This window comes from Anarhichas minor, unplaced genomic scaffold, assembly GCF_050575085.1.
Source record: "Anarhichas minor isolate MPS153535 unplaced genomic scaffold, ASM5057508v1 ptg000033l, whole genome shotgun sequence".
Classification (NCBI taxonomy): Eukaryota; Metazoa; Chordata; class Actinopteri; order Perciformes; family Anarhichadidae; genus Anarhichas; species Anarhichas minor.
In genome coordinates this window covers 8,812,716-8,839,255 of record NW_027466479.1, presented here as the reverse complement: position 1 = coordinate 8,839,255, position 26,540 = coordinate 8,812,716, and the positions used below count along the sequence as shown (strand labels likewise).

Sequence of the window (26,540 nt, the reverse complement as noted above, 5' to 3'; positions counted from 1 at the left end):
GCCGCATTGCCAGAGTAGCTGCGACAACGATCTGAGAGGCAGACAGCGCAGCTCGGGGAAGGATTAGACCAAAGCAGTGGGAACAGTAATAACAGCTGCTGTCGTGGCAATGCCCCTCAGTCAACGAACAGGAACAAAATACCCGTTCAGCTCTGCAGGACGGAAGGGAAAACGGAGACAGACCGTCTCCTTCCACTTTTTTCTTACTTATCCAATCTTGTTCTCTCGTTTTTTTGACTGCTCTCCTCATCACGGCTGAGCAGAGTAATTGGACTTTCCCTTCACTCCAGCTGTGCAGCAGTCTCAAGTGGTGAGGAGCTACGTGTCGAATGAGCGAGCCGGCGATGAGGCAGCATAACGAGGCTGCCGTATTTGATTGTTTGAAAAGACACATGAAAGGGCGTTTTTTCACAAGGAGAATGTACACTACAGGACAAATAGATTTTTTTTCACGGCCTTTCAAATGTTTGATGGTGAAACTGTGTTTGTGAAACAGGAAGTAAAGTGCATCTCAGGTGCTCAGGGATGCGTGTGTTTGACTCACCAGCCCCTCGTGGCCTCCTCCTGCTCTTTCCACACTCAAGTGTTCATCGGAGCCCTTTAGTTTCCTCACCTGAACCCAAACACACACGCATACAGACAGATTAATGGTGAATAAATTAATCAAGAAACATAACAAAAGCACCAAGACAGTACAGGACACAACCTTAGTGAAGAGTCAGAAGCTTTCCCCCTTTTTACTGTTTGTCTGGTTTTTATCATCACCTCACAGATGTATGCAAGATAACCATTTAATACGTATTTTTCTTCTTTTGACGGTGACCATTAAAATGTTTCTGTATCATATAAGGCTGTAAACAATGAACTCAACAGGAAAATACCTTCAGTCCAGGACAGCTTTTCTGTACAATGGGAGCTTCATCTGACAAGTGAACCAATATAATCACTATTTAGCACAGTAAATATCATTAATCTGTCTGTATGTGTGTGTGTTTGGCAGTCATTGACACTATATGCTTTTAGCCAGAATCGTCAGCTTTAAAGAGGTTTATTAGTAAATATCATGGCTTGACATATACACTTTCCTCATCTTTGCAGAATGTCATCTTGATTATATGGTGTGTGTAAATGAAAAAACACACCTTCGCCTTCCATGAGGAAAATCAACTTTAATAGCAAAGGTTTGCCAAAGAAATTATAAAGTTTGGATTATTTCCTCATTCTCCACTGGATCCGGCCAATGGTGATCCACCCAACCAGAGATACAGACAGCACACACACACACACACACACCGACTAATCCCTCGAAGCCCACGCTATAACCCCCCGAAAAATGTCCAAATATTAATCCAGGATATTAAAAAAAGACTGGTTGTGGATAAAAGGTAGTTGCTACTACACCCAACACAGTAATCTTTCAGAAATGAGCCCACATAGACACGAAGAGGAACAGTGAAACCAGGGACACTTAGAGACAGCCTCATCCTCAAATACAGCAGCAGGAGCGCGATATTTCCCCTAAATCGCTAAGTCTTCTGTCAATTGAAGTGCTAAAAATATTCTGGAATTGGACAAGCAAGAGAAGTTACACATGACACGTGGAAGCTGAGCTCTGCAATAGTGTCACTCCTGGATTTTAACATCTTTCACATTCTGTCCCTCATTTTTTAAATTTTAAATACATCCCTCCTCACTTTTGCCGCATCTTTTTTTAATCTTTCGCTTGTTGAGTATTTTCACTAAATTAAGCATGATTTATTTTCACGCTTAACATACTTGCTGCAAGACTTTATAGAGAAAACGAGTAATTTTAGCAGGCCAAGATGATGAGAATGACAGGAGAAATGTTAAATGAGACTCATGGGAGATGATGCCATTTAAATTTAAAAATGGCATGGGGAAAAAAATCCTTCACCTTTAGACTCACTGAAAAGGCCAGTGGACTAAAAGCAGAACAGAAGGAAAGGGAGGGCGGGCTGCAATGAAAAACTTGATGAAACAGACACACAAACAGGAATCTCAAGAGAAATGCCGAGGCTTTCCACTCACTTCCCACACAACACATGCCAAGAGCTTGGACCAGAGTCGTGTTTACAACTCTGTTACCGCAAGTGTCTGTGTGCGTGTGTTTTTTTACCTTGGCACTGGTGTCAGAGTGACGTCTGGCACACGCTTGGAGCTGACTGATCCAAAACTGCTGCTCCTTGGCGTCGGAGGCTACAGAGACACACGGAGCAAAAACACATAAATAACGTTACAAGTCTTAATTTCCTTTACACACGCAAGACATTGAGAATTTACCCATCAACCCTTAATGAGTTCACAGTCGGGTCAATATGCAGTTATAAGAAAGCCATGTGTTAAAGTGTCTCCACATCCCTTCAGTTTATTTATCGTATGGTGACTCCCACTTCCACGGGTGAACTTTTAAATTATTGCCCAAGGTTTTAAACATCAACTGGCGGAACAAGTTATCAGGAGATTATTTAAAAATGTTAAAAAAACGGAGGTCATGTCCTCAATAAGTTTATAAAGAATGTGGGAGTTTTAGAAACCTGCCAGGAGCTATCCACTTAATGAATGAACAGTGGGTATTTAACTGGCAGATTCTAATCATTTTAGACTCAGAATTTGACCATTTTTAGGCAGCAGAATTAATTAATTAATTAATTATAAATTCACTGTTCTGGCATCAGAAGTCTATTCTTAGTAGCGAACAGAAGGCTTGGAAAGATAATTCAGACTTTAATGTTGGGTAATGAAATCAACAGAACATTAATTTAAACAGTAAAAAATCCAAACATTCCTAATGGGATCTGGTGAGTGGAGACTCGCATAGGGCTGCAACTAATTAAAATTTTCACTGTTGATTCTTCTAACAGTTGTTTTCTTATTTATCAATTCGTTTTTAAGGCTGTGGATGGTCAGAAAAATTGTTAAAAGTTAGAAAGAAATGCAGCAGTCTGAAGCCAAAACATAAAGCAGCACATCTTGACATTTAAGAAGCTGGAGGTGTAGAATAATAGGCATTTAAGCTTGACAATTAACCAATTAATTGATTTTAAAAGTGGGTGCAAATTAAAAATTTTGTTTCAGCTCGATACTCATGAGCTCAGTATTTCTTAACTCCTGGTCAAGCCCTTGGTGTGGAGAAATGATCGAGTACTGGTGGGTAAGCTTTTTTGTATTCTGTTGCTGCCTCTTGTAAATATTTCTTAGCTCCAACATCATGAGATCAGATCAGAAAAGCGTTTTGACCCCAAACATGGTTCACTGAGCGGAAACACTGCGTGATAGGAAACAGACACACAAACACACACGTACAGCATTAAGAGCAGGTGGTGGTTGTATCATGTTTCAAGTGTGGTTTGTTTCATCTCGAGCCAACAGCCCTTTTAAGCAATAATATTGCTTTTTCGTGTAATTCAAGATTTTTAAGTGAGTATAATCCAAGCTTAAGGCTTCATTTGCCCCAAAATGCAGATCTAAGAACAACAGATGCACATTAAAACCATTGCTGGAATAGTGTTGTTAAATATGCTTATTGTGTTTGGATTGATAGCACTCTCCTATCTGTCAGTATGAAGCTACAGCCAGCAGACGCTTAGTTTAACTTAGCATAAACAGTGGAAGCTGGGGGAAAACAATGTTTTTTTAAGTGTAATCACGCCAAGCTAGCTGTTTCCTCTCGTTTCCAGCCTTTGTGCTAAGCTACGCTAAGCTAACTGGCTGCTGGCTATCTATACCGTACAGACGTGTGTTTAAGCTCATCCAACTCATTCCTTTAAATGCACTTAAATTGCAGAGATGGGGGAACCAGCATAATCATTTCAGAGCAGGTTTTAAGGTGGAATGGACAAGTGTTTTTAAATGTAAGAGCCTGTCTTGAGCTGTGTTGGATGTCAGTGATCTCAATTGTAGCCAAATGATTAATCAACTAGCCCACTGCCTACCCGGCCCTGTGATCCTGTTACCTTCTGCTGTGCATCACATCTCAACCTCTTCATTTTCTCCTCTGTGCTAAATTGAACATTCGGTATTCAAGAGACGGCAGAGTCTCATTTGCGAGCAGCACAGGAAGCGGCTTGACACTCTGTGAGTACTTGTGGTTTTTCCCCTTTGGCACAGAGACAATACACCCTGTTATCTAAAACACGAATAGCCAGTTGAGACCAAGACTTGCTGACTAACACAGCGGGCCGCAGCCCTTCCAGTTGAAGGAGAAGCCGATTGTCTGCTTGTGTTGACCCGCTCCCGGTCAAACAGGAAAATAATATCCCTCTGATCCCATTTCACTGACTAATTATTGGAGAACAATGTCTTTGATGGGTCTGATAACATAGAGTTCAGGTTGTAGGTCAACCCCAGCTAGAAGATCAACAGAAGAAAAGAGTAACAAAAGAATATTAGGTACAAACGTCTTCAATGTCTTCAAATGTTTTTTTAAAAATCGGCAGGTAATCGGTACACCACTTTCGATTCACGGCGATTTCCACTTTCAGAATCCTATTTTTGCCCTCTTCATTTTTACAGTTTGGTCCAATTATTAAAATCTCTTTAAACAGTGTCTTCTTACTATCCAGCCTGTTGTAGCTGTATGCAGCCGGAGAGGAATCCTGTAGACACTACTCAGGGCTGAAGGCCTGCCACCTCCGCATTTTGGGGTGTTGTTATTTACTGACAGTCACCCCTAAAAAACACTACAACTGCAGTCAATCAATCAAAGAAAATGTATAAAATGGCAGTGTAACGATGGATATTTATGTTTTTTGTATAGTGTGTTAGAAGAAATGTCATCGTATAGCATGACATACAAGAGTAAGACAAAAAGTCAGTGTGGTATAACATAAAATTGTCTAATTAGTATAATATGTTATACAACAGCAAAAATAAAGTAATTGTGTTATATGCCATAAAAAATAATATAAATTGTATAAATAAAAAAGTCATTAATAGCCATAAAATAATTCTGAGAGGATGGATTGCTTCATTAAAAGGAATTACATAGCAAGTGAGATTAAACTTTAACAGGTGCAAGATTCGAGACTGGGAGCATTTCGATTGCCTCCCAACGGCTCCCAACATGTCGACGGCAGGCCGGCGGCTCGTACAGCAGCTGACGGTGCTAACAGTGCAAACTATGGCAAAAGTGCTGACAGAGCTAACAGTGTTTTCCTGAGGGGGGGAACTAGAGGGTTTGTATGAGAGCAGTGCAGAGCAGCGGCTGTGAGCTAACCAGTGGGAGACATTCACATGGACCAACATGCACTAAAAACATGTCAACGAAGCAAGGAGACGCTCTGATAACAACACACACAGTGGGAGAGCGACTTTGTCCTCTGCTCAGGTAGACATTACTCATATCTTTGCAGAGCAAGTTGTTCGCTGCTATATAAATGTTCAGAATGTTAAATACAGCTCCTTTCAAATCTTTTGTTACGCCCCCCCACTGGGAGCGGGCTGCTCGCCTCTCCGGGGAGAACAGAGTATTCCCACAGAAACACCTGTGCCGAGCAACAACCTTCCCCACTCGTTCCTTGCTGCCACCAGCCACAGAAATCACTCACTCTAAAGGGGCTCACTTACCCCGGAGAGTGAGCAAGCGACTAAATCAGATATTTTTCTCCGTGATGCGCACAAGCCTAGCTGTGATTAAAGATAATTAGCCGTCTGTATTGAGCAAAGCGGCTATGCTAATATGCTCCTGTTTGCTTGGTGACGGTATACTGCTTAGCTTAGAGCAGGACGTATTGATCCCATTCAGAGAGAATACTGTTTTACTGATGAGAATTTCAACACTGGTTTTGAGGCTTAGAGGTGACGTGCTGACAGCTGTAGTCATGTGATGAATGCATGAGGTTTGGGACTAACAATGACACTCGTACCGGTCTGCACGTCCTATTTAAATGTCGGTATCCATCCCAGAGACGGCTGAGCGATATGCGAACACTACGGAGAGAAAAACTCCTTTCCAGTCGATCGTAGCAGCACCATCATCTAATTATACCCATTTCTAATTATAGTGTTGCAAAAGATGTCATTGGTTATGATAATGAGGACTAATAATGAGGATTAATGCTCGGACCAGCAGTTAGATTTGATTCAAGTGCTGGGAGATATTACGAGGGGGGCAATTTAAAAGGTATTTTTCAAGAAAATGTACACGCTGACGGGGACTAGAGGTTAACAGAGTGGCAACCAATTATAGCAACCGGCTTTTACTCATCAAAACGACATCCCTGTAATCATTTATACTAAATCAGTGACGCTAGATTATATGCTTGGAGAAGATTTGTTGTAATTTCAGTTTTAACCTTCGGCTTAATTTGCTCTTAACAGCTTTTATTCAATAGTGATAGAGACTGCCGGACCTCACATCGGTTGTGCTGAGCAGTTCATTTTAATCTTTGATGCAGTAAAGTAAAAGGGTAATGAATGTTAACATTAAGCAGAATAAGTGTGCTTATACTTTACTGATATTTGACTCCATAAGAAGGAAAAGCACATAACCACCATGGAGGAAGGCAGAGCGTGAAATGTTTTTGAACTGTTGCTAATGATTTGATAAAAATTAATAAATATGTGATATAAAGGTCATGAAAAGAGTCTGTTTCCATCGTACTAGGGTACAAATCTACTCTGGTAAAAGTATCCAGCGGCTCATAATTCAGAATAAAGGTAACTTTTTGGGGGATACTGGCGGGTCAACTTTTAATCAGCCAGTTGGCGGTACATTTCCCAGCTCCTCCTGTCCAAGTGTCCTCGAGCGGGACACTGAACCATAAGTTGCTCCCCCTAAGGCTTACGATGGGTTAAATGTAAAATCCCGTTAAACCAAACAAACTGTTTGCTGTTGCAAATGCTAGAAATATTTTCGGCAAATTTGTGATGAGGAATGCTCTTATGGAGTTTATAATACTCAATCATAAGAACAGGTTTTTTTGTTCTTATCATTATGATGCAGAGCGGAGATTGTTTCAGGCATCTTAATCAGCCAGATGGAACGCTGAACACAAACTGACCCTTTCATTCATTGGCCCGCTGTCTCATTGAGACACCGTATGATAAATGGCTTGATTTTCCATCTGTGCAGTCAGACATGATTAAATTCCCACTGCGCTTCACCTTTACTCAGCAGCAAAACACAAGGCCCCAACAATCTCCCCACATCCGACAATGAAATACTTCCTTTATATTATTTTTGCACTTTGGTTTCGAGCCAGAAAACCCCTCAGGCTACTTAACAGCTGTGTTAGTTGTCACATGTGAATCCCTCGTTGGATCAGACGAGACATTCTTGCATTTGTGATGAAACATTACTAAGAGTTAGGAACAATTGTTGCACAGAGGGCACCAGAATGACTTAATTTAACAACGACAAAGAACAGATAGGCCTATATATCCTGGATATCATTACCTGGATAAACCACGCCCTGATGGCCGCGGTGGAGGAATTGCCGCTCTTCACCGCCAACATATCAAGACCAGACTGACTAACATCGACAGTCCACCCTCCTTTGAACAGCTCACATTCAAACTCTCTGGTCCTAAACCCCTGGTCATTGCAATTATCTACCGCCCCCCCAAAGCCAACCCTGCCTTCCTCTCTGACCTATCAGAATTCCTCACCCAGCTCTGCTCCGTCTCACCTTCCATCCTGTTGCTTGGTGATTTCAACATCCACATCGACTCCTCAGACTGTAAAACTGCCACCGAATTTCTGGACCTGCTTAAATGCTTCAACTTCACTCAACACATAGACTTCCCCACCCACAACCGCGGGCACATCCTGGACCTGGTCTGCTCCACTGAAATCACCATCAACCACCTCTCCGGCTATGACCTCACCATCTCCGACCATCTAGCCATCATCATGGAGATCGACATCCCCATCCCAGAACCCAAACTCACGCGCACCATCACTCTCCGAAATATCAAGTCTGTCTGCCCTTCATCCCTGTCAGCCTGTCTCACTGAAAAATTCTCCACACTCTCCCCCTCCCTTAGCCCTTCCCCCTCAGACCTGGTCAACCTCTACAATAACACACTATCCTCCTGCCTTGATCAGCTTGCCCCTCTCAAAACCAGAACTGTCTCATTCACCCACACTGCTCCCTGGTTCACCCCTGAACTCCGCCTCATGAAATCCCGGAAACGCAGACTAGAGCGACTCTCCAAAAAAACCGGCCTCACAGTTCACACCCTGGCGTACAAGGAACACATACAGCAATACAAACTGGCTTTAAACTCTGCTCGCTCCACCTACTACTCTGGCATCATCCGCTCTGGTTCCACCAACCCCAAGGTCCTCTTCTCCACAATAAACAAACTCCTCAAACCTATGGACAATCTCTCCCACTCCTCCACAGCAGAGAAATGCAACTCCTTTCTGACGTTCTACAAAGCTAAAATCGACACCATCTACAACCAACTGGCCACTTCCAGCCCTGCTTTGTCCAACCCTGTATCTGCAAATCCTCCACTAACTGACCGGTCACTCTTCCGATTCTCTCTCATCTCCCCCTCGGATCTCAATAAATCACTCTCTGGCATGAAGACTCCGACCTGTGACCTCGACCCTATCCCTTCCACTTTAGTTATGGCCTGTCTCCCGGCCCTCCGCCCGCACCTCCTCTCTGTCATCAACTCCTCCCTGTCTACTGGCTCCATCCCTCCCGCCCTCAAACTCGCCTCAGTCACACCCATCCTCAAAAAACCTGGCCTTGACCCCGACATTCACAACAATTACAGACCCATCTCCAATCTCCCTTTTCTGTCTAAAATACTGGAACGCATTGTTGCCCATCAACTGAAAACTCACCTGGACTCAAACCAACTATATGAACCATTTCAATCCGGATTCAGATCTCATCACAGCACAGAAACTGCCCTCATCAAAGTCACCAACGATCTCCTCCTCTCCTCTGATGAACACTCCCTCAACATCCTGATACTGCTCGACCTCAGCGCAGCCTTCGACACCATCAACCACTCCATCCTCCTTTCACGTCTCGAGTCCTCCCTCCACATCACTGGCACAGCCCTCTCCTGGTTTAAATCATACCTCTCCGACCGTGAACAGTTCATCAGCATCAACAAATTCAAGTCTGACACAGCCCCAGTCTCTCAAGGTGTCCCCCAAGGTTCAGTACTCGGTCCCCTCCTCTTCATCCTCTACCTGCTCCCCCTTGGTGACATCATACGCCACCATGGTCTCCAGTACCACTGCTATGCTGACGACACCCAGCTCTACATCTCCACCAAATCCATCACCCCCACCATCCACTCCACCATCACCAACTGCCTCACAGATATAAAAACCTGGATGCAAGCAAACTTCCTCAAACTCAACACCGACAAATCTGAAGTCCTCATCATCGGCCCCAAATCATTAAACAATTCCCACCACGACTTCTCCCTCTGCATCGATGGCATCACTGTTCCTGCCTCCACACATGTCCGTAACCTCGGGGTCATCTTCGATCAAACTCTCTCATATGAACGCCACGTCAATCACATCACAAAAACCGCCTTCTTTCATCTCAAAAACATCGCCCGTCTCCGTCCCTCCCTCTCCTCCGCAGCCGCTGAAACACTCATCCACGCCTTCATCACCTCTCGACTGGACTACTGCAACAGCATCCTGTACGGCTCACCCACCAAAATCATCAATAAACTACAATACATCCAGAACTCAGCTGCCCGTCTGCTCACCCACTCCCGCACCAGAGACCACATCACCCCAGTCCTTCAAAACCTCCACTGGCTCCCCATACAGCAAAGAATCCAGTTCAAGCTCCTCCTCATCACCTACAAAGCCCTCCACAACCTTGCCCCTTCATACCTTTCGGACCTCCTGTACCATCACATTCCCAACCGCAACCTCAGATCTGCTGACGCCAACCTCCTTACCCCCCCTACTCTGTCCAAGCATCGGACCTGGGGGGACAGGGCCTTCTCCGTTGCTGCCCCCTCCCTCTGGAACTCCCTGCCCCAACACCTCAGACATTCTTCGTCACTTGCCACTTTCAAAACTGCACTTAAAACTCACCTATTCAAATCTGCTTTTAACCTCTAAAGTCAGTCATGTATGTTTTCTTTCTTTCTTTTCATGTTTATTTTATTTTATTTATTTTTTTCTTACTGTTATGTCGTATATTTTGTTCTTATTATAAATGCTTCTATTGTTTCTGTTTTTAACATGTAAAGTGTCTTTGAGTGCCTTTTAAAGCGCTATATAAATAAAATGTATTATTATTATTATTATTATTATTATTATATATCAATGTTATTTCCTTCATTTGCATAAATGTATATCATCTGGCAAAAATACATTCAAATTATCCTTTCCATAATAATGTTAGTATACAAAAAAAGCCACTTAAATGCAAATAAATAAATCTGAAACGCCGTCACTTTAAGGTAGCTACAGAGTATCTGTGTATCCAGTCTCTTCCTACACCAGTTGGGGACAAAGAAATGTGCTCAAACCCCTCTTGAGAAACAAGGCATGAACAGGAGAATAAAGGTGGCATTTAAAGCTTTAGACACAGACCATCAGTGAGATGATACGCAGCTTACAAATACTGTAAAATGACTCCCGACTGAACCTTGAAGTTCCATTTTCTTTCCACCCCCAAGGTGGGCTTTCGGGGATTCTCATGGTAACCAATACCAGACCCGAAGTGTACCGGCTAATCTTAATCACCAACCATTGAGAACGTACTCAAGTGCTGATATTCGATAGCAAGGACGAATGTTTAAAAATCTGATATCTGCTGTTCGGGGTCTTGGCGCCGGTCAAACCTCTAAACAGGCCTCGAGTTTGTTCAGCTGAGCTGCATCAAAAGCTTTTCTCGCTCCATGACTTTCTTTATCATTCTCAAATCTTACTGAAGCGATGGGGATGGAAGTACCTCTGCCTGTGAGCTACTCAGCCCAACTTCTTCTTCTCTGTTGGATCATCGTTTCCTCTTAGCTCAATACACATGGACCACCGAGTTATTCGGAGAATATAGGCCGAGTTATTCTGATATCCGCCCCCTCGAGAGTGTCGGGGGACATTCCAGCGGCTCAAGTGGAGCAAAAGAGAGTTTCTCTCGCTTCAGTGGATACAGGTCAGTGAAGGCAAAGACCTTCAACACAGTGACCCGCTACCGGCTCTTTGTCTGGCACCGGGTCTTAAAGAGATATTTCACTTTGGAGTAGATCTTATGCTTCGGCCGAACAAGTCTCCTTTCTACTCGATATACAGCATTTTTTTCTACAACAAAAAAGTGTTGAAAAATAAAGCAATTAGCATAAACATTCACACTGAATACTTAGAAAGTAAGCACTTCACAAAAAATATTACACTTAAGTTATGGCTGCCTTTTTAATCATTATATACGTATACACACATCATAGATTTGCCACTAACTGCTCTCTGTATATAGTCCCCATGTTCGTTATTTATGTTTTGCCTCTCGAAAGTATATTTTTGTTTGTATGAACCGTATGTTTACAGCATGAACTGTCCCACTGACAAAAGCACTACATTTGACTGAGTGATCGACTCTTGCAGTAAAAAAACTAAAACTAAAAACAAGTTGGGATTTAGTTTTATGTTTTTACCCATCAATGTGAAAATGTGATATCAAATTTGGAAAGTTATGCCAAATGACCATGTACACAAAAGAAAGAGTTTGATTTTGAAGGCAACATCAGAACACAATTATTATTTCTTAATGATCGTATTTAGTGCAGTTAAATTCAGTGCTACTTCTCTTCAGCTTTAAACCTGAATTTACCCATTCTTTTGTCCACTCACGGGCAGCGAAACAAGCAGTAAACACAACATTGACATATCATCATCGTCTTATAAAGTTGATACATCGAACATTATCACTTGTAGTTTAACTTTGTAGTTGTGTTTTTGGCAACCTGGTAAATGTCCAATAGTCATTCACTTTTAGCTTTATTTGGTGTCTACCAGCTCCTGTGGGAAATATCCCGCTCTTTAGCCGCTAATATGTTCACCAGCTAGTCACTAACTTTTTTCGTCTGCCATTTAATGTAGTGGTAAGGTAGTGTTCAGTGGATTCATCAGAGCTATTTCAGTGAAAACAGCTGCTTGCTGCGACAGAAAACAAGTTTGATGAGAGCGGGGAGAGTGATTCAAAAGCCAATGAAGTGGCGGGCTGTAAAACCAAAACAATGAGCTGAAGAACGCCTACGTGCTTCGAGAGCCTATGGGTGGTGGGTAATGTAGGCCAGAGAAGGGGACGCACCACCCTACACTGCAATCTGGTAAAGTTAAACTAATGACAACGCCTGTGTCGTCCTTGCCTAGTCTGGATTATGGTATTATTGTTAGGGGTGTCGTGATAAGAGAAGTAGTAGTGGATACCAATACCAGTCAATTTCCCAACTCTTGATACCTAATTCGATACCAGGGTACTAAACAAGAGACAGTGTTTGGTTTGTCTGTTCTGGGCTACTGTAGAAACACGGCGGTGCAACATGGCGGACTCTGTGAAGAGGACCTAACCCTATTTTGGTATAAACCATTCATTCTAATCTAGCGGAAACACAATGATTCTTAGTTTTAGGTGATCATACACTTGTGAAAACATAGTTGTGAATATCATATTTAATTTCTCCTGATAGATCCCCCGAAATCCTACACGCTGGCCCTTTAAGAGTAAAACCCTGAAGCTTTAATTCTAATAAGTGCTTTCCATAACCAGATGTTCAGTGCATTCACAAATACTGTGCAGATAAAGATAATTCATAAACACCTCAGTATGTACACACGGCACTCCAAGTGACTCAAACATCTCTCTCACACACACACACACACACACACACACACACACACACACACACACACACACACACACACACACACACACACACACACACACACACACACACACACACACACACACACACACACACACACACACACACACACACACACACACACACACACAGACACAACTCAGTGTTTGTACTTTGCCATATACGGGCAACCTGAGGCCGGCATGAGGTCATACCTCTGAGTTTGTACAGCTCTCCATTGACAGAGTTTACAACGAACATGTGGGGAGCCTCGTCGCTCGTGGTTACGGAGGCACCGATCAGGGGCAGGGACCCGCGGGGCTTCTGGCTCTTCCCCTGATCGCTGACAAAGTACTGCAGCTGTCCCAACTCTGGATCCAACACAAAGTACCTGCATGGGAGGGAAACACGAAAACAAGACGGAGAGTTAGGAGAGTAATGGGCCAGGGAGAAAGAAGGGGGAGAGGGGAAACAGAAGGAGCACCGGGAACGTTATCATCATTTTGCTTTATGCTCTCATTATCCCGGCTTGTTTACTGGTAAAAACTTTTCTTTATATTCCCGTCGCGCAAGCTTCCCAAGAAGTGTGTGTGTGAGAGAGTAAGAAAGCGGGGAAGAGGGCTATGAATGAGGGTGAGACGAGGCAAGAGAGAGCTGCTGTAAAAACACACAATATCCTTAATTTTCTCACCTCCCATGCAACAACGCCTGCAGGATGTAATTTACCACGCCTCTCTTCACGCAAGATCCATTAAAAACACCCCTCCGTGCACATCAAGGCCTGCTTTCACCTACATCAAGCCGGCAACTCAATTTCAAATTACTCAAGGTAGCAATTAGTGCGGTCATCTTGAGCAGAAGCCACAGCTCGAGGCGTGCAAATGAAACCCCACATGTCCCCCCTTTGTGATCAATGGATCACATTCAATCATTGCGTAATTGAATCTCTACCTCGCTCATCGCCGGTTGGAAGATTCAAAGCGAGACAGACACAAGAGAGGAGCAGAGACATTTCATTTCCTGTGGCCAGAAAGGCTCGTGTAGGACATTCAAGAAAAAAAACGGCCTGTCTGCTGCTCTTAGCCATTTCTTTCTTTTCTTTTTTTCTGCATCCCAACACGGACCAGAGTGGCACCGGGTGGCTTTGGCTGACCTTTACATGTTTGTGTCCAGGGGCCTGAGGTAACAGCAGTTGTCTTTGTTCCGTCTTCCGCTCCGCGTTATCGCCTCGTTTTTCCCCCTGATAATCCTCGTGTTCGCAATCAATGTTCTCTTTCTATCCGCGAGTACAGAAGCGGCGGTATTGATCAGGCCTTTTGCCGAGCAGCGCTGCCGTTGCTTTAGCCTGTAACCCTACAAAAACATTTTCTCATGTCATTGATAAAATGTAAGAAAATGGTTGAAAAATGTAAATCACACTTTCCTAAAGTCAAAGTGTAGATTTGAAATTGCTTGTTTTGTGAAACCATCAGTCTGATTTTAAAACATTAGACACAGAAAAGAGATTAATTTGCCCAATTGAGAGGCTGGATGTCGGTAATGTTTGGGTTTTAGATAATTAACAAAAACTAGTTGCAGATTAATATTCGATCAGCTAATTTATTAACTGCTCATTCGTGCCAGAAGCATACCTTGTGTTTGGGTCCAATTAATTCCTAGCTAGACATATTTAGCACTACAACCAAGAATTGTAATAGAAATGTATTGAATATACAATGAAGCTGCAAATCCTCACATTTGAGACACTGGTACCAGCGAATGTTTAGCATTTTGACCTTATTAGGCGGATCAGGTATCAGCCAAACAGGACTACTCCACAGTCAAAACTGTTTCTTTGTGAATGTCATGTAAAAATGTCAGTTATATCAGTTGCATTCACTCAGTCAGATCAGGTCGCCAACCCGGTTTTTAGTGCCACAGCGATACCTGGTCTGAATGAGGACTTGTATCTTAACAACCACTGGATGGATCGCCATGAAATTTGGTAGATATCCATGGTGATAACCCGACTGTTCCTCTAGCACAGGGATTCCCAAAGTGTGGTGCGTGCACCCCTGGGGGTGCGCAAGCTGCCTCTAGGGGGTGCGCGAGAGGAAAAATGTAATGGTGGTCTAATGGTGTAATAATTAATATTAAATATAAAAACATGAATTATAAAAATTCCCTTTGTAAGATTTAAATTTAAAATTAAAAACGTACAATTTAATAAATAAATGCACTTCAGCTCCTGCCGCCAGACTGTCTTTTACGTACACTAGCCAGCCTAGCTTGTGCAGCTAACTTCATTCATTCAGCAACATTCATGCAAATATGATAAACTGGCTGAAATCGGGGAAACTGTCAGGTGGGACATTTGAAGCTATCAGTCATAAAAGAGGAGAGGGACAGAGAGAGAGAGAGAGAGAGAGAGAGAGAGAGAGAGAGAGAGAGAGAGAGAGAGAGAGAGAGAGAGAGAGAGAGAGAGAGAGAGAGAGAGAGAGAGAGAGAGAGAGAGAGAGAGAGAGAGAGAGAGAGAGAGAGAGAGAGAGAGAGAGAGAGAGAGAGAGAGAGAGAGATCGGAGGCGAGAGAAACGGAGAGGTGCGTTAGGGAGAGACCGGGAGAAGAAATCGAGCCGGAGTCAGGGAAAGATGAGACGGAGGAGACCGAAAAGGAGGAAGGGATAGCACAGACAAATCGGGAGCACATAGGGCTAAACCTTAGTTGTTTCCTGTGAAGATGGAAGTTTATTTTGAAAAGACAGTATGCATGTAACAAGCGAAAACAGACTCATGTTGCTGGACTTTTGCAGGAAAAACGCACGAAAAGTGAGGAGTAATTTTTCGTAAGATATCAATAAAACGGGGATGAATTTATATCATTGTATAAAGAGAGTGACATGAGAAGATCAATCTCATGTCTGTAAGTTAAATCAGCTATAAACACTATTTTAAAGTGATTAGTGACTCATCTAAAACATTTAAAAAAGGAATAACTTCAATAGAATCATTCTATACAATGTAGCTTCTTTACATTCTATTAGAATGTAAAGAAGCTACATTGTAGCTTCTTTACATTCTAGTAGAATGTAAAGAAGTTACATTGTATTAGAATGTAAAGAAGTTAGTGTTGCCTTTTCTTTTCTTTCCACAAGAACGTAATTTTGTCAGGTTGATAAAAAAATGTCACTTTACTTCCTGACATTATTGTTATTTTACCGCAGGGGTGTCCAAACTTTTTTGGACACCGCGATGGTCGCGGAGTCAAGGTGAAAAAAAAGGAAACGAGAGTGAGCATCAGACTGGGAAAAAAAAAGAGGAAATATGATGAAAAGTATTTGGGTCTGGGCTTCACTTGGATTGGCAATGCAGATTGCCCAAAGCCACAGTGCGTGGTGTGCAGTGAGGTTTTGGCTAACAGCTGTCTGAAGCCCTCTTATTTACGTCGCCACCTGAACACCAAGCATGCCAGTGCAAATCAAAAGCCCCTTACATATTTGAAATCTAAATTGGAGGAGTTACAAAACAGCCCAAAACAACTGCAGTCTCATTCTATGTATGGTTAATTGTAAATTAAATGTGATGCAATCTGCCTCTGAGCCTGTGCGTGTGTCCTCGCCATCCGTATTGCTCTTTCAAAGTGACGCCTTGTGTAACTGAAAGTTATTGAAACTTTGTTGCAGTGTTTCAGGGCGTTTTCACACCTTCAGTTCGTTTGCTTTGTTCTGATTCAGGGATTAATATGATACAATGTTGCAGTTGCCCCTTTGTTCGGTTTGTGTTCACACTGCAACATTTAACAGCGGACTAAATCTTGTAAACAAACGCCACACGCGAGCAAACTGTTCTCTCATAGGTCCGATTTCTATGCGGAACATCTGTTGCTTCTTTTTTTTAAGGTGTGGGGGATTGGGGGTGCGTGAACCCGGTCGGGATGTAGAAGGGGGTGCGTGGCCTAAAAAGTTTGGGAACCACTGCTCTAGCACATAAGGTTACATGTTTTATCTGTCCAGTACTTTGGTTTATGACCAAATACCTGCAAACTAATGACATTCCCATCAGCCTCAGCCATCCTTCGTATTTAGTGCTAATTAGCTAATGTTAGCATGCTAACACACTAAACACAGACAGTAAAGATTACATTAATACATCTGCCAAAGTACAGCCTCAGAGCCACTGTAGCATCACTGTAGACAGTTGGTCTTGTTTTAATTTTTTTATCATTTAGTCTGTAAAATGTCAGCGAAGTGAAATTGCTAACAAGTTCCCATCAGAGCACATGGTGAGACATCTTGAAATGGATTTTGTGCAAGACACAAATACATTTAATTTGCAATTAATCTGCTAAATGAATTGAGAAAAGCAGCAAATCCTTAGATTTTAGAGGATGGAGCCAGAAAATGTAAAACATTTTTTACTCGATAACCACAAGGTTATTTAGTAATTGATTAAATCAACTAATTGCTTCAGCACTAGAAATATCTAACATTTGTTATTTAGGATTAATAATCCCATCACGAATGGCCTTTGTCTACAAATATGTGAAAGATAAGAGAACAAAAGAACTCTGTTACTGCATCTTTGACATCGGGCCCTTTCCCATGAACCCTCTAGAGTTCCCCAGAGAGGATGCCGTGAATACCGCTCTCTGAAAATTGATCCCCACTGGTGTTGCCCCCTTCCATCAGGCGAGCTGGTGATTTATGTCGACCACAGCCGACCAGGGAATGATCCGCCTGCGTCAGTTTTTATCCAGGCATCTCTTTTTCTCACACACACACACACACACACACACACGTACTGTTACTGTACATGAAGCCTTATCCTCTGTTCAGTCAGCAGAGTGGAGGCTTTTACCGTTGACCCTTCCAGGCGAGTCCTGCCTTTGCAGCTACGCCACGCTGTAGACCTTTAACATGATGGATGGTGCTGTGTAACAAACCCTGGGCTTCACATCCAACCTCTCGTGTCACAGCAGTGCTGATAATGTCTGACCCTCAGTAAACTGTTCACCTTTGGAAGCATGAAGCGGCAGTAAACTGGGCCAAATTAAACGATAATCACACTGGTGGAACATTTGCAGCAGTGTTACTGCACTTGTTAGAATGCATATCGTGATTTTAAACCCCTCACTGGAGATCAAATGTCTGTATTTATCCATATCTGCAGAAAAATATGTTTTTTCAGGCATGGAAAACACATTTAACTTCAGTTGCTTTTCAAAAACTATACCCACTAGCTTTGAAATGTAATCACTCACCAACTCAAGAATAAACATCTGTAACAACAAAGAGCTTTCTGATACTGATCCATTTCGTTTTTGCTGATATCATAAAGTAAACCGCCACCATAACAATAACAACACTGTTAAAAGAGCTTAGTCAAGCACATTTATCCACACCGACGGAAACACTGCCATTTCCTAATGCAGAAAATAGCTAGTCAGCAGACTTTGCGACTCTTCTCTGCTCTTTTGGCAGTTCATTCTTAAAAACACTCAGAGGAACGTCAGAGCAGGAGGAAGGCAGTAAATCACCCTCGTTATTGGCAGGAAATGCGAGTTATACTTGTTCAATAATAAGATGAGTAGCATGGCCCCAGAATGCGACCAAACATTTTCATTGGTCGCACCGGTGAGCCTGACCTTTAGCAGGTCTGTCTACGTGAGTGGGTGTGTGTAGCGTTATTATTTTACCCCGCCTATATTCTGCAGAGACCCGTCCTCTACTCTGCCTCTGATTGGCTCTGACATTAGTATTTTTCGCTGCTGAATGAGATGTTGGAGAATAAAAATAAGGCGTGCTTGTACTCCTCCTCGAGCAATATCACAACCTTAAAACAAAGCAGTAATTCAAAATGAAGAGAACCATTGATCGTTTTTTGGTCAAATAAAATGACCCAACATCTTAAATGGCTGCACCTACATGAAAACGTTAGGCTCTTAGTTTTGAGCCATGTGTAGGGTTGTATTGCCAAAGGGGTTCTGTAAAGCCATTTTATCATCACACACTATCATGGGAGAGGCTTAAAGCTGTGTGAAATGATATTAACTTGTAGGAGGCAGAGAAGCTCCAAAACAAACAGAATGCTCAACTTTTCACCAGCCACTCCTTAATTTGGGTTCTCGGTTTCGGACTTCTTGGCTTATTTATTGGAAACAGCGGTCTAAATAAAGCTGTTTTCAGACATGCACCCCTTTAAGGTAATTTAATGGCAATTTAATGTGTTAGTCACAAGTTCTGAACAAGCACCCGGGTGACTTTTAGCCACAATGGCAATCTTACTAGGTCGGATCTGAGAACATTTCCGTTTCAATTTCAGAACAACACAAGTCTGAATTGAATGTTGCCAGATTAGCGTAAAAGCTGCAGCAGCAAATAAAGTAAAATATGCACAGAGAACGATGAAATACACTTGTTATCCAAGCGGCAACCTCTGGGGTTGAGAAATGAAGCCAACAAGGAAGTGCCAAAAACTGTCAAATGGCCACTCGAGGCGGACCCCAAAAATCCCCATTGACCTCAATGTTAAAAAGCCCAACTTTACAGCAGAAATAAACATGTATACAGTCCAGTACTAAAAGAATGTTTTGGTCTCTAAAGCCAATATTCATGACCACTGTATGGGGGGGGGGGGGTTACGCTTTACATAACTCACCTGTTTAAATTATATTGAGGCTTAAAAGAGAGCGTTGCCGCTTTAAGTGACAGTTGGGTGGCATCACAGGTTGCTAGCTGTCTACTAGGTGTCACCTCGGCTAATTCACTGAACTTGACCTCTCAGCCGTGTTGGTGCCTTTCAGAGAATTTTTCACGCAATATCTGACATCATAAGGCTTGATTGTTAAGCCAGCCATCCTGCTGGCCAATGTGCGGGCGTTGGATGATGGTCCGCTTAGCGTTTAATTCCTGCCCATGGAAACAGTGGTTGACAAAGCAATCCTAACTTAAGACCCACTTCCTCGTTTGCTCTGGAGCTTTCAACCGTATCACATGGTCTTCATCAGCAGATCGAGTTGGCTCAGAGAAACCGTCCATGTTGACTTAAAAAGTGGAAAGTTTGAACATCTACAGTTCCATGGCAACTGAGCAAACCCAACCGGACGATGAGGACGATGTGCTACGATTGAAAGCTCAGAGCAAATTAGTAAGTGGACCTTGAGTTGCAATGGTTTCGTCAACTCCTGAAACAACGCTATTTTGCAGCTACCAGCAAACCAACACAAACAGTTGAGACAAAAAATAAAATCTAAATAGGGGCAGCAAAAAAAAAAAAAAAAAAAAAACAGGCTGAGTTTTTCTTCATCTTCTCTGCCACAGAAACACCTTCCAGAGCTGCATTACCCCGACTCACAGCTTTGATCAAAGCAGCACAGCAGTGCTCCTTTTCCAGTGAGCACATCTGCAAAGAAGTGATTTATCCCTCACCGTGTACTCCCCACCCGGCTGACCGCTCAGAGAGACATACATTTAGAATGTAGAAATCATTTCAGATCCAGCCTTGTATAAAAAAATACCTGAAAGAGTAGACTGAGAGCTCTGAATGTTTGGTACTCTGTGATCCGCATGCAAATGTTGGAATATCACCACACGATGCACAAACACTCCATGAACAACAACACAGCAATATCTCCTGCATGAAGCCTTGAATTCATGACCTCAATTCACCCTGCATATTACAAACTTGAATTGTTGCATGCTAAGCGTGAGCAGCTAATGTTAACACACACACACACACACACACACACACGTTGTATGTCCTGTATTGTACTCTGCATTATGTTACAGTCACAAAAGCTCCAAGGGTGAATCTTGTCCAACACACATCCATCTTTGTATCTAAAACAATAGACCCAAAGCTCAGGAGAGATATCGTCCAATCACTGCATGCACTTTAAACATTTTCCATTGTGAGAGAATGTGTCCGTTTGTGTACAAAACTTTGTTTATTGTTTTATCTACATCACTGTTTAAGTAACTATCATGGACTATTTACCTTTATTTATCAATCGTTTTCTCTCTTTTTTTTTGGTATTCCTTTATGCAATTTTATATTAGTTGAAATTGTGAAATAAAGTTGTTTAAATAAAAGGATTTAATTTCTGGGTCCATCGAATCATCACTTTTTTAGTCAGTTTTGCATTAAATCATTATTTTTTTTAACTTTAGCTGGTCCTTTATTTCCTGCTGTCCCACAAGGCTTTGAGAGACGATTTACTCCTCTTGTATAGAAAAGATAAGTGTTAAACTACGCTTCAAGTCGCAATTTACTTTGCCAGTATATTATTTTTATTATATATATATATATTATAATAGTATATACAAACTATGAAAACCTACAAAAAAGGAATGCACTGCGTCAATGAGGGTCCTCACAAGTATAGTATGCATATGCCTGCAATGAAAGAAAAAATGGCTACAGCACCTACACAACATAACAGCACTTCACACTGACACATGGCCTCCCACACAGTGGCAGAATTAGCTTCACTCAGGTCTGCTGCCCACCACGACACCACCTGTCAAACACTCGCAAAGTGTTGGAACGTAACTGACGACTATAATTACTCCTACACTACCAGAGCCCCGCCTCTCCTCCTTCAAATGTTTGTATATATAAAAATGCTCCAGGCTCTTAAAGATACAACTAAACGCAACCTGAGCAAAGTTTCTTCTCTTCTTCCTCTAATGGCTTTAGAAAAAGCCTGATATTACATTTTGAACTGCAGCTGCAACAAGCTTCTCTCTTACTTCCAGTTCACATTATTTTGTGGCCACCTCTAGTAAACAACCTACTATATCTTAATAAAGCTATTCAACGTGTCAGAAAAAGCACTCATGAGCACGGGGACTAATGGAAAACTGAACTGCAGTGCAAGTTTTCTCACCATCTATGAATAAATGTAAACAAAAGAGCTAAAAATTAAATTGAAGGAAGATTGAAACCTACTTTCACCACTAAACTGAGCAATGGGTAAGACAATTTATAGTTATTAACTATTTCTGGTTTGTTTGCATCAATTTCATTTGTAAACACAAGCCATTACTTTCATTTTGTTAAGCTAGGAAACACAAAAATGACAAATTTTCATGTGGAACTTAAACTCTTCTGCAAAGTTTATGGAAAGTATTTATACAGTTAAAATGATGGAATGGGCCTGTAATTCTCACACCGATTATCGTAAAAACAAGAGGACAGCAATATCTGAAATACTTCAAGTTGCTGTTGTGAATGTGAAGCAAAGCGGTGCTTTACTTTGCAAATTGTCGCTTGTTAAATAGTCTGAAAAAATTGCAGAAAAATGACAGATGACCTAAAGTGCAGTTTCACTTACAGTATATTTCTAGCTGTTGAGCAAAATATAGTTTTAAAAACTACCTTACTGGCAACAAGACCCAATTTTTTGAATATTCACTCATGACTGTCATGTACATTTTCACTCCAAATGGACATATTTTTAAAAAAAGTGTTTTTTCGATGCTTTTCTGGATGTGTAAGTAGCATAATGGCCTCATACAACACAATATGTACAAACATAATTACAAAACGACTCCAGGCACCATCTTAGTCCACGTATATAGGGTAGATTTCAGATTGACAGATTTCAACCGGCGTGAAGCAAAATATGATCGTTAACTTTTCGGCTCCCTGCTAAAAAGGCTCCATTTTCAGTAAAGTTTTAGTCGGCGATCGCTCTCTGCGTCTCCACGTTTGGGCGAGACCTTCACCTTCTGTCACTTTGACATTGAAACGGGACAAGTGCCACCGCCGCCAAGAACAAACCCCATTATTTTACATCACCCTTCCCCATAAAAACCCAGCTTACATTCTGCTCGCAACAACCTGCGTATTGTATACTGTGACATTTGTTTGCATACCTGAGTTCAGGTGTTTGAATCAGCAGACTTGACAGGTAGCAAATCCCACATGAATGTCAAATACAATTGAGATTTCTTTAGCTCAATAAGACCTCTCTGAGATGAACACGTGCGTGTGCTGAATCTCATACCCAGGTATTACTCCCGTGGGTGCAGATCAAGATGCAGTTCAGTGCATCATGTGCCTGTCAGTTTAATGGGAGAGCTGGGAGCAGCCATTCTTTCTCTCCGCCTCCCTCCCTCCCTACCTCACCCCTCTCTCGCATATACACACTGGCTTCAGCCCAGATTGTACACACTACAGTCTCAGCCTTCTCCTTCTCTGCAGCAGCGCCAAGGCGACGGTTATTTTTGTGTGCACATCGGTGAAAAAAAAAAAAAAAAGAAGTAATTTCATCACACTACAGCTGAGGAAGAGAAATCCTGCATTATTCATGTTCACTGTGTGTACGCTAGTTCAGCAGCTTACAGGGAATTAGCTAGAAAAGTCTTTCTATGCCTCAAACAACAACACTCAAACCACAACCAAAGGTTTCAGACATGGCTCACAACAGCAACAGGTTTAGGCTTTGGTAATAGTTTCAAATTAAAGGCTCGCTCATAGCTGCTCATGAAAACGCTCTGAGTTGAGTGAACCGGACAGGGCAGGGCAGGGAGTGAACCCATAAATGCTGCATGAAGAACATTCGCCCAATAACGCACCGCTGTGATCTCCACAGTTGTTGCTGAGATATTCTGCACTTCATTGTGAGAGCAGGCTGCAGCGCTTCACGATCAGAAGAATACCAAAAAACTGTTTAAAGCATTAAAATGAAGTAACGAGGTAATTTCACCGACAACGTTTCATCTGGATTTATAGTCCAATATGTGAGGACTGCTGCTTTTCTTTGTCTCACGAGATACTTGAACTTGTTGTGAGCATCTTTCTTTTACAGCTGCAATGATAGGCTAACTATGCGATTAGTGCAGTAGAGTAGAAAATGAATCAACTATTGACTGATTTTTTCTTTTTTTAAAGACCAAATATATAAGACCAAAGTTTCCAGCTTCTCTTAACAGAAGATTTGATACTTTTCTGTGTCATATGTGATGGTCAGACGAATATCTTTGGGTTTTGGAATATTGAATCAACAATGAAAACATTCATTTGTTGCCTACATTATTTGTACATTCTACAAAGGGGATTCGTTTCTAAACAGTTTCTAAACTAGCAGCAGTTTCTTCCGATGCATATGCCGATACCAGCATGTCTGCTATGAGCCAATATCGGACCAAAACATTAACCCGGACGATTTATCGGTCGAGCTCCAGTCAAATAGTCTTTTAGTCGATCGGCAAAAAAATCAATCATTTTTCAAGCAATAATGTCGAGTATTGTCTGGTCCCAACTTCTCAAATGTGAAGATTAAACTAAATATCTTCAGGTTATTTAATTAGAAGATGTCATGCGCGTCTTGTGATGGGCATATGTCGCTGTTTGCTGACGGGTAATAGACCAAACAATTAATGAAGTAAACAACAGATGAATTGATAATAATAAAAAAAAATAATCATTAGCCAAAACCCAAAGAGGACTGAGAAAAAAAAAAACATATTCACATTTGAGAAGTCAAAAAGTTAATTTCTGTCCCTTTTGCCATGATTGATAACCAAATAACCAAACCAATAACCAAAATAGTTGCCATTTCAGCCCTAAAATAACACCGTTACTCTAGCCTTAAGAAAATGACTGTAGAGTTTAGTCAACACACACCTGTTATATGATGTCAGCAAACGCCAGGATTTAACTGGACTGTTGAGTTATACGTTGGTCTCTCTGTTAACGATATTATCTGATTTGTATTAGTGTTTGTTAACCTAATAAGGACCAGTAGAGTAGTTCATTAGCAGGCCTACACGACATGTGTGCATGGTTTGGTTTTAAACCCTCTGACCCCTCCTCCTCACAGTGACGTGTTGGTAAAAGTGCAACGTGGACAGGCGCAAATATCAACACCGAGCTATCGGACGCCTGAACCGAAAGTGAATCGTATCCGACGCCCTCCTCCTCCTCCTCCTCCTCTTCCCATCAAACTCCATCCATGTGCTTACCTGTTCTGCCAGCCCTGGATCAGGTTGGTGTATTTGCTCAGCACTCCTTCAAGCTGCCTCTTGCGCGGCTGCTGCAAATTCATGCTGTTCCCCAGCACAGCTCCCCGGCTGCTGCCTCCTCCTCCTCCGGTCGAGCCGCCCAGGGAGCCGGAGCCGGGGCTGTGCGACCCGCTCCTCCCGGGCTTCCTCGTCGATGACGAGCTCCCGCGGTCCGACGGGGAAGAGTTGGTTGTGTTGGCCACGGGTTGCGGACTGCAGAGCGACTTGTCCATCCTGGAGACGGGACGGTGACGAGCGCGAGGAGGAGGGGGGACAGAGTGAGGAGGAGGGGACGGAGATGGACCAGAAGCGGCAGCAGCGGCAGCGGCAGCGAAGATTTCAGCAGAGCATAAGTGGTGAACGGGGCGATGTGTGTCTGCTGAACTAAAGCAGAGGCAGTGGATAAGCATGGGCCGCGTTGCGCCGGTGGTTGAAGCGTCCCTCTGTGCGTGACATATTCCCCTGGTGGTGTGTGTGTCCCGCTCTCTCTCTCCTCTGCAGTGAGCGGCTGTGTGGCACTGTGGGTCTCCTCCGGCGCTTTCCTGGTAGAAAGGGAGAGCAGCGCGCAGACACTCCCACTCCACTCTGGACCGGCCCCCGGATATTACAATGCAATCCCATTATACACATCATCATACCGAAGAAAAAATAAGTAGCCCACCCTCCAAAAATACTGCATATTCCAGCAGGAAAAGCCTCAGATGAGTCATGCATGAGGCTGATACGCATCACTTTCTTTATGATATTTTCTAAGGCGTAGATTGGGTTTTTAAAAAAAGCTTATAATATCTGATTTATGTATCCTGCATTTATATTTATATAGCAAATACATATTAAACAGGTTAAAGTTTAGAAATGCTATCCAAACATCTTTCCTGGAGATACTTTTATCACCTTCTCTCTGAAGAGGCCTGATGATAAAATATGTTTTTTCTTTCACAAAAAAAGTACATAAGTCTCGCCTGCAGTCTTCCTGTCAGGCTGCAAGCACAGAAATCGACCAATCAGAGGGTCGGGCAGTAACCTCTTTGTAGCCTGAGAGGCGAAACACAGGGCAAACAAAGTCCTCAAATTACTGAAGAAATGTATGTTGGATGTTTGTGTACCAGAAGCATTTTAAAAATACAACAAATAAAATAAAACCTAATATCACTCCAAGCTTCAACACTGCCCCAATTGGCAGTTGGAAGTAATAGCACTGTGCCAATTGGCATAACTCCATAAACATCTACTGTGGATGCACGTGAAGGTTTCATTTTGTCCTCGTTTTATCTTTGGAAAGTCCCTCAGAGAGTCCGACAAATAGCAAGTTCTGTCTACGACCTCTTTGAGCAAGCCCAATTGTGTTTTAGGATACATTTTAACAGCTTTCTGAATCGTGAAGCACAGTCCAAGGTCAATCGGTATTCTGTTCTAGATCTAAGATATCAAACTAATTCAGGTGTAAAGGCTTTTCTACCTGCTCACATTTTGAACCTCCAGTTTAGATGACATCTGTCTGCAGCGGAGTGGCTCAGATTATGAGTAAGTAACAATTCTGTTTTAAGGTGGAGTTAACTTTAATAAACAATGCCACAACACAAATGTATATATATTATACTATAAAATTGTGATACATTTACATTCATCTTAATTCGACCAACTAAGGAGGTGAGGAGGTTAGAAAACCATTTAATAAATTCCGGAGTGGATATCAAAACTCATTTTCATATCTTTTCTTGCTCTAGTAATTTT

General features: G+C 42.3%; 1 protein-coding gene across 1 annotated transcript in view; it reads right to left on the bottom strand.

Annotated features, from left to right (window-relative positions):
• osbpl10a (oxysterol binding protein-like 10a) overlaps positions 1-25,350 on the bottom strand; it is a 62,169-nt gene extending 36,819 nt beyond the window's left edge. Inside the window, exons 1-4 of the mRNA XM_076105643.1 lie at positions 24,768-25,350; positions 13,038-13,213; positions 2,138-2,217; positions 545-613 (exon numbers count right to left, since the gene is read on the bottom strand). Of these exons, the coding sequence (XP_075961758.1) occupies positions 545-613; positions 2,138-2,217; positions 13,038-13,213; positions 24,768-25,216 (774 nt within the window). The 5' untranslated portion in view covers positions 25,217-25,350. The remainder of the gene's footprint in view (positions 1-544; positions 614-2,137; positions 2,218-13,037; positions 13,214-24,767) is intronic.
• Between the last annotated feature and the right edge of the window lie 1,190 nt (positions 25,351-26,540).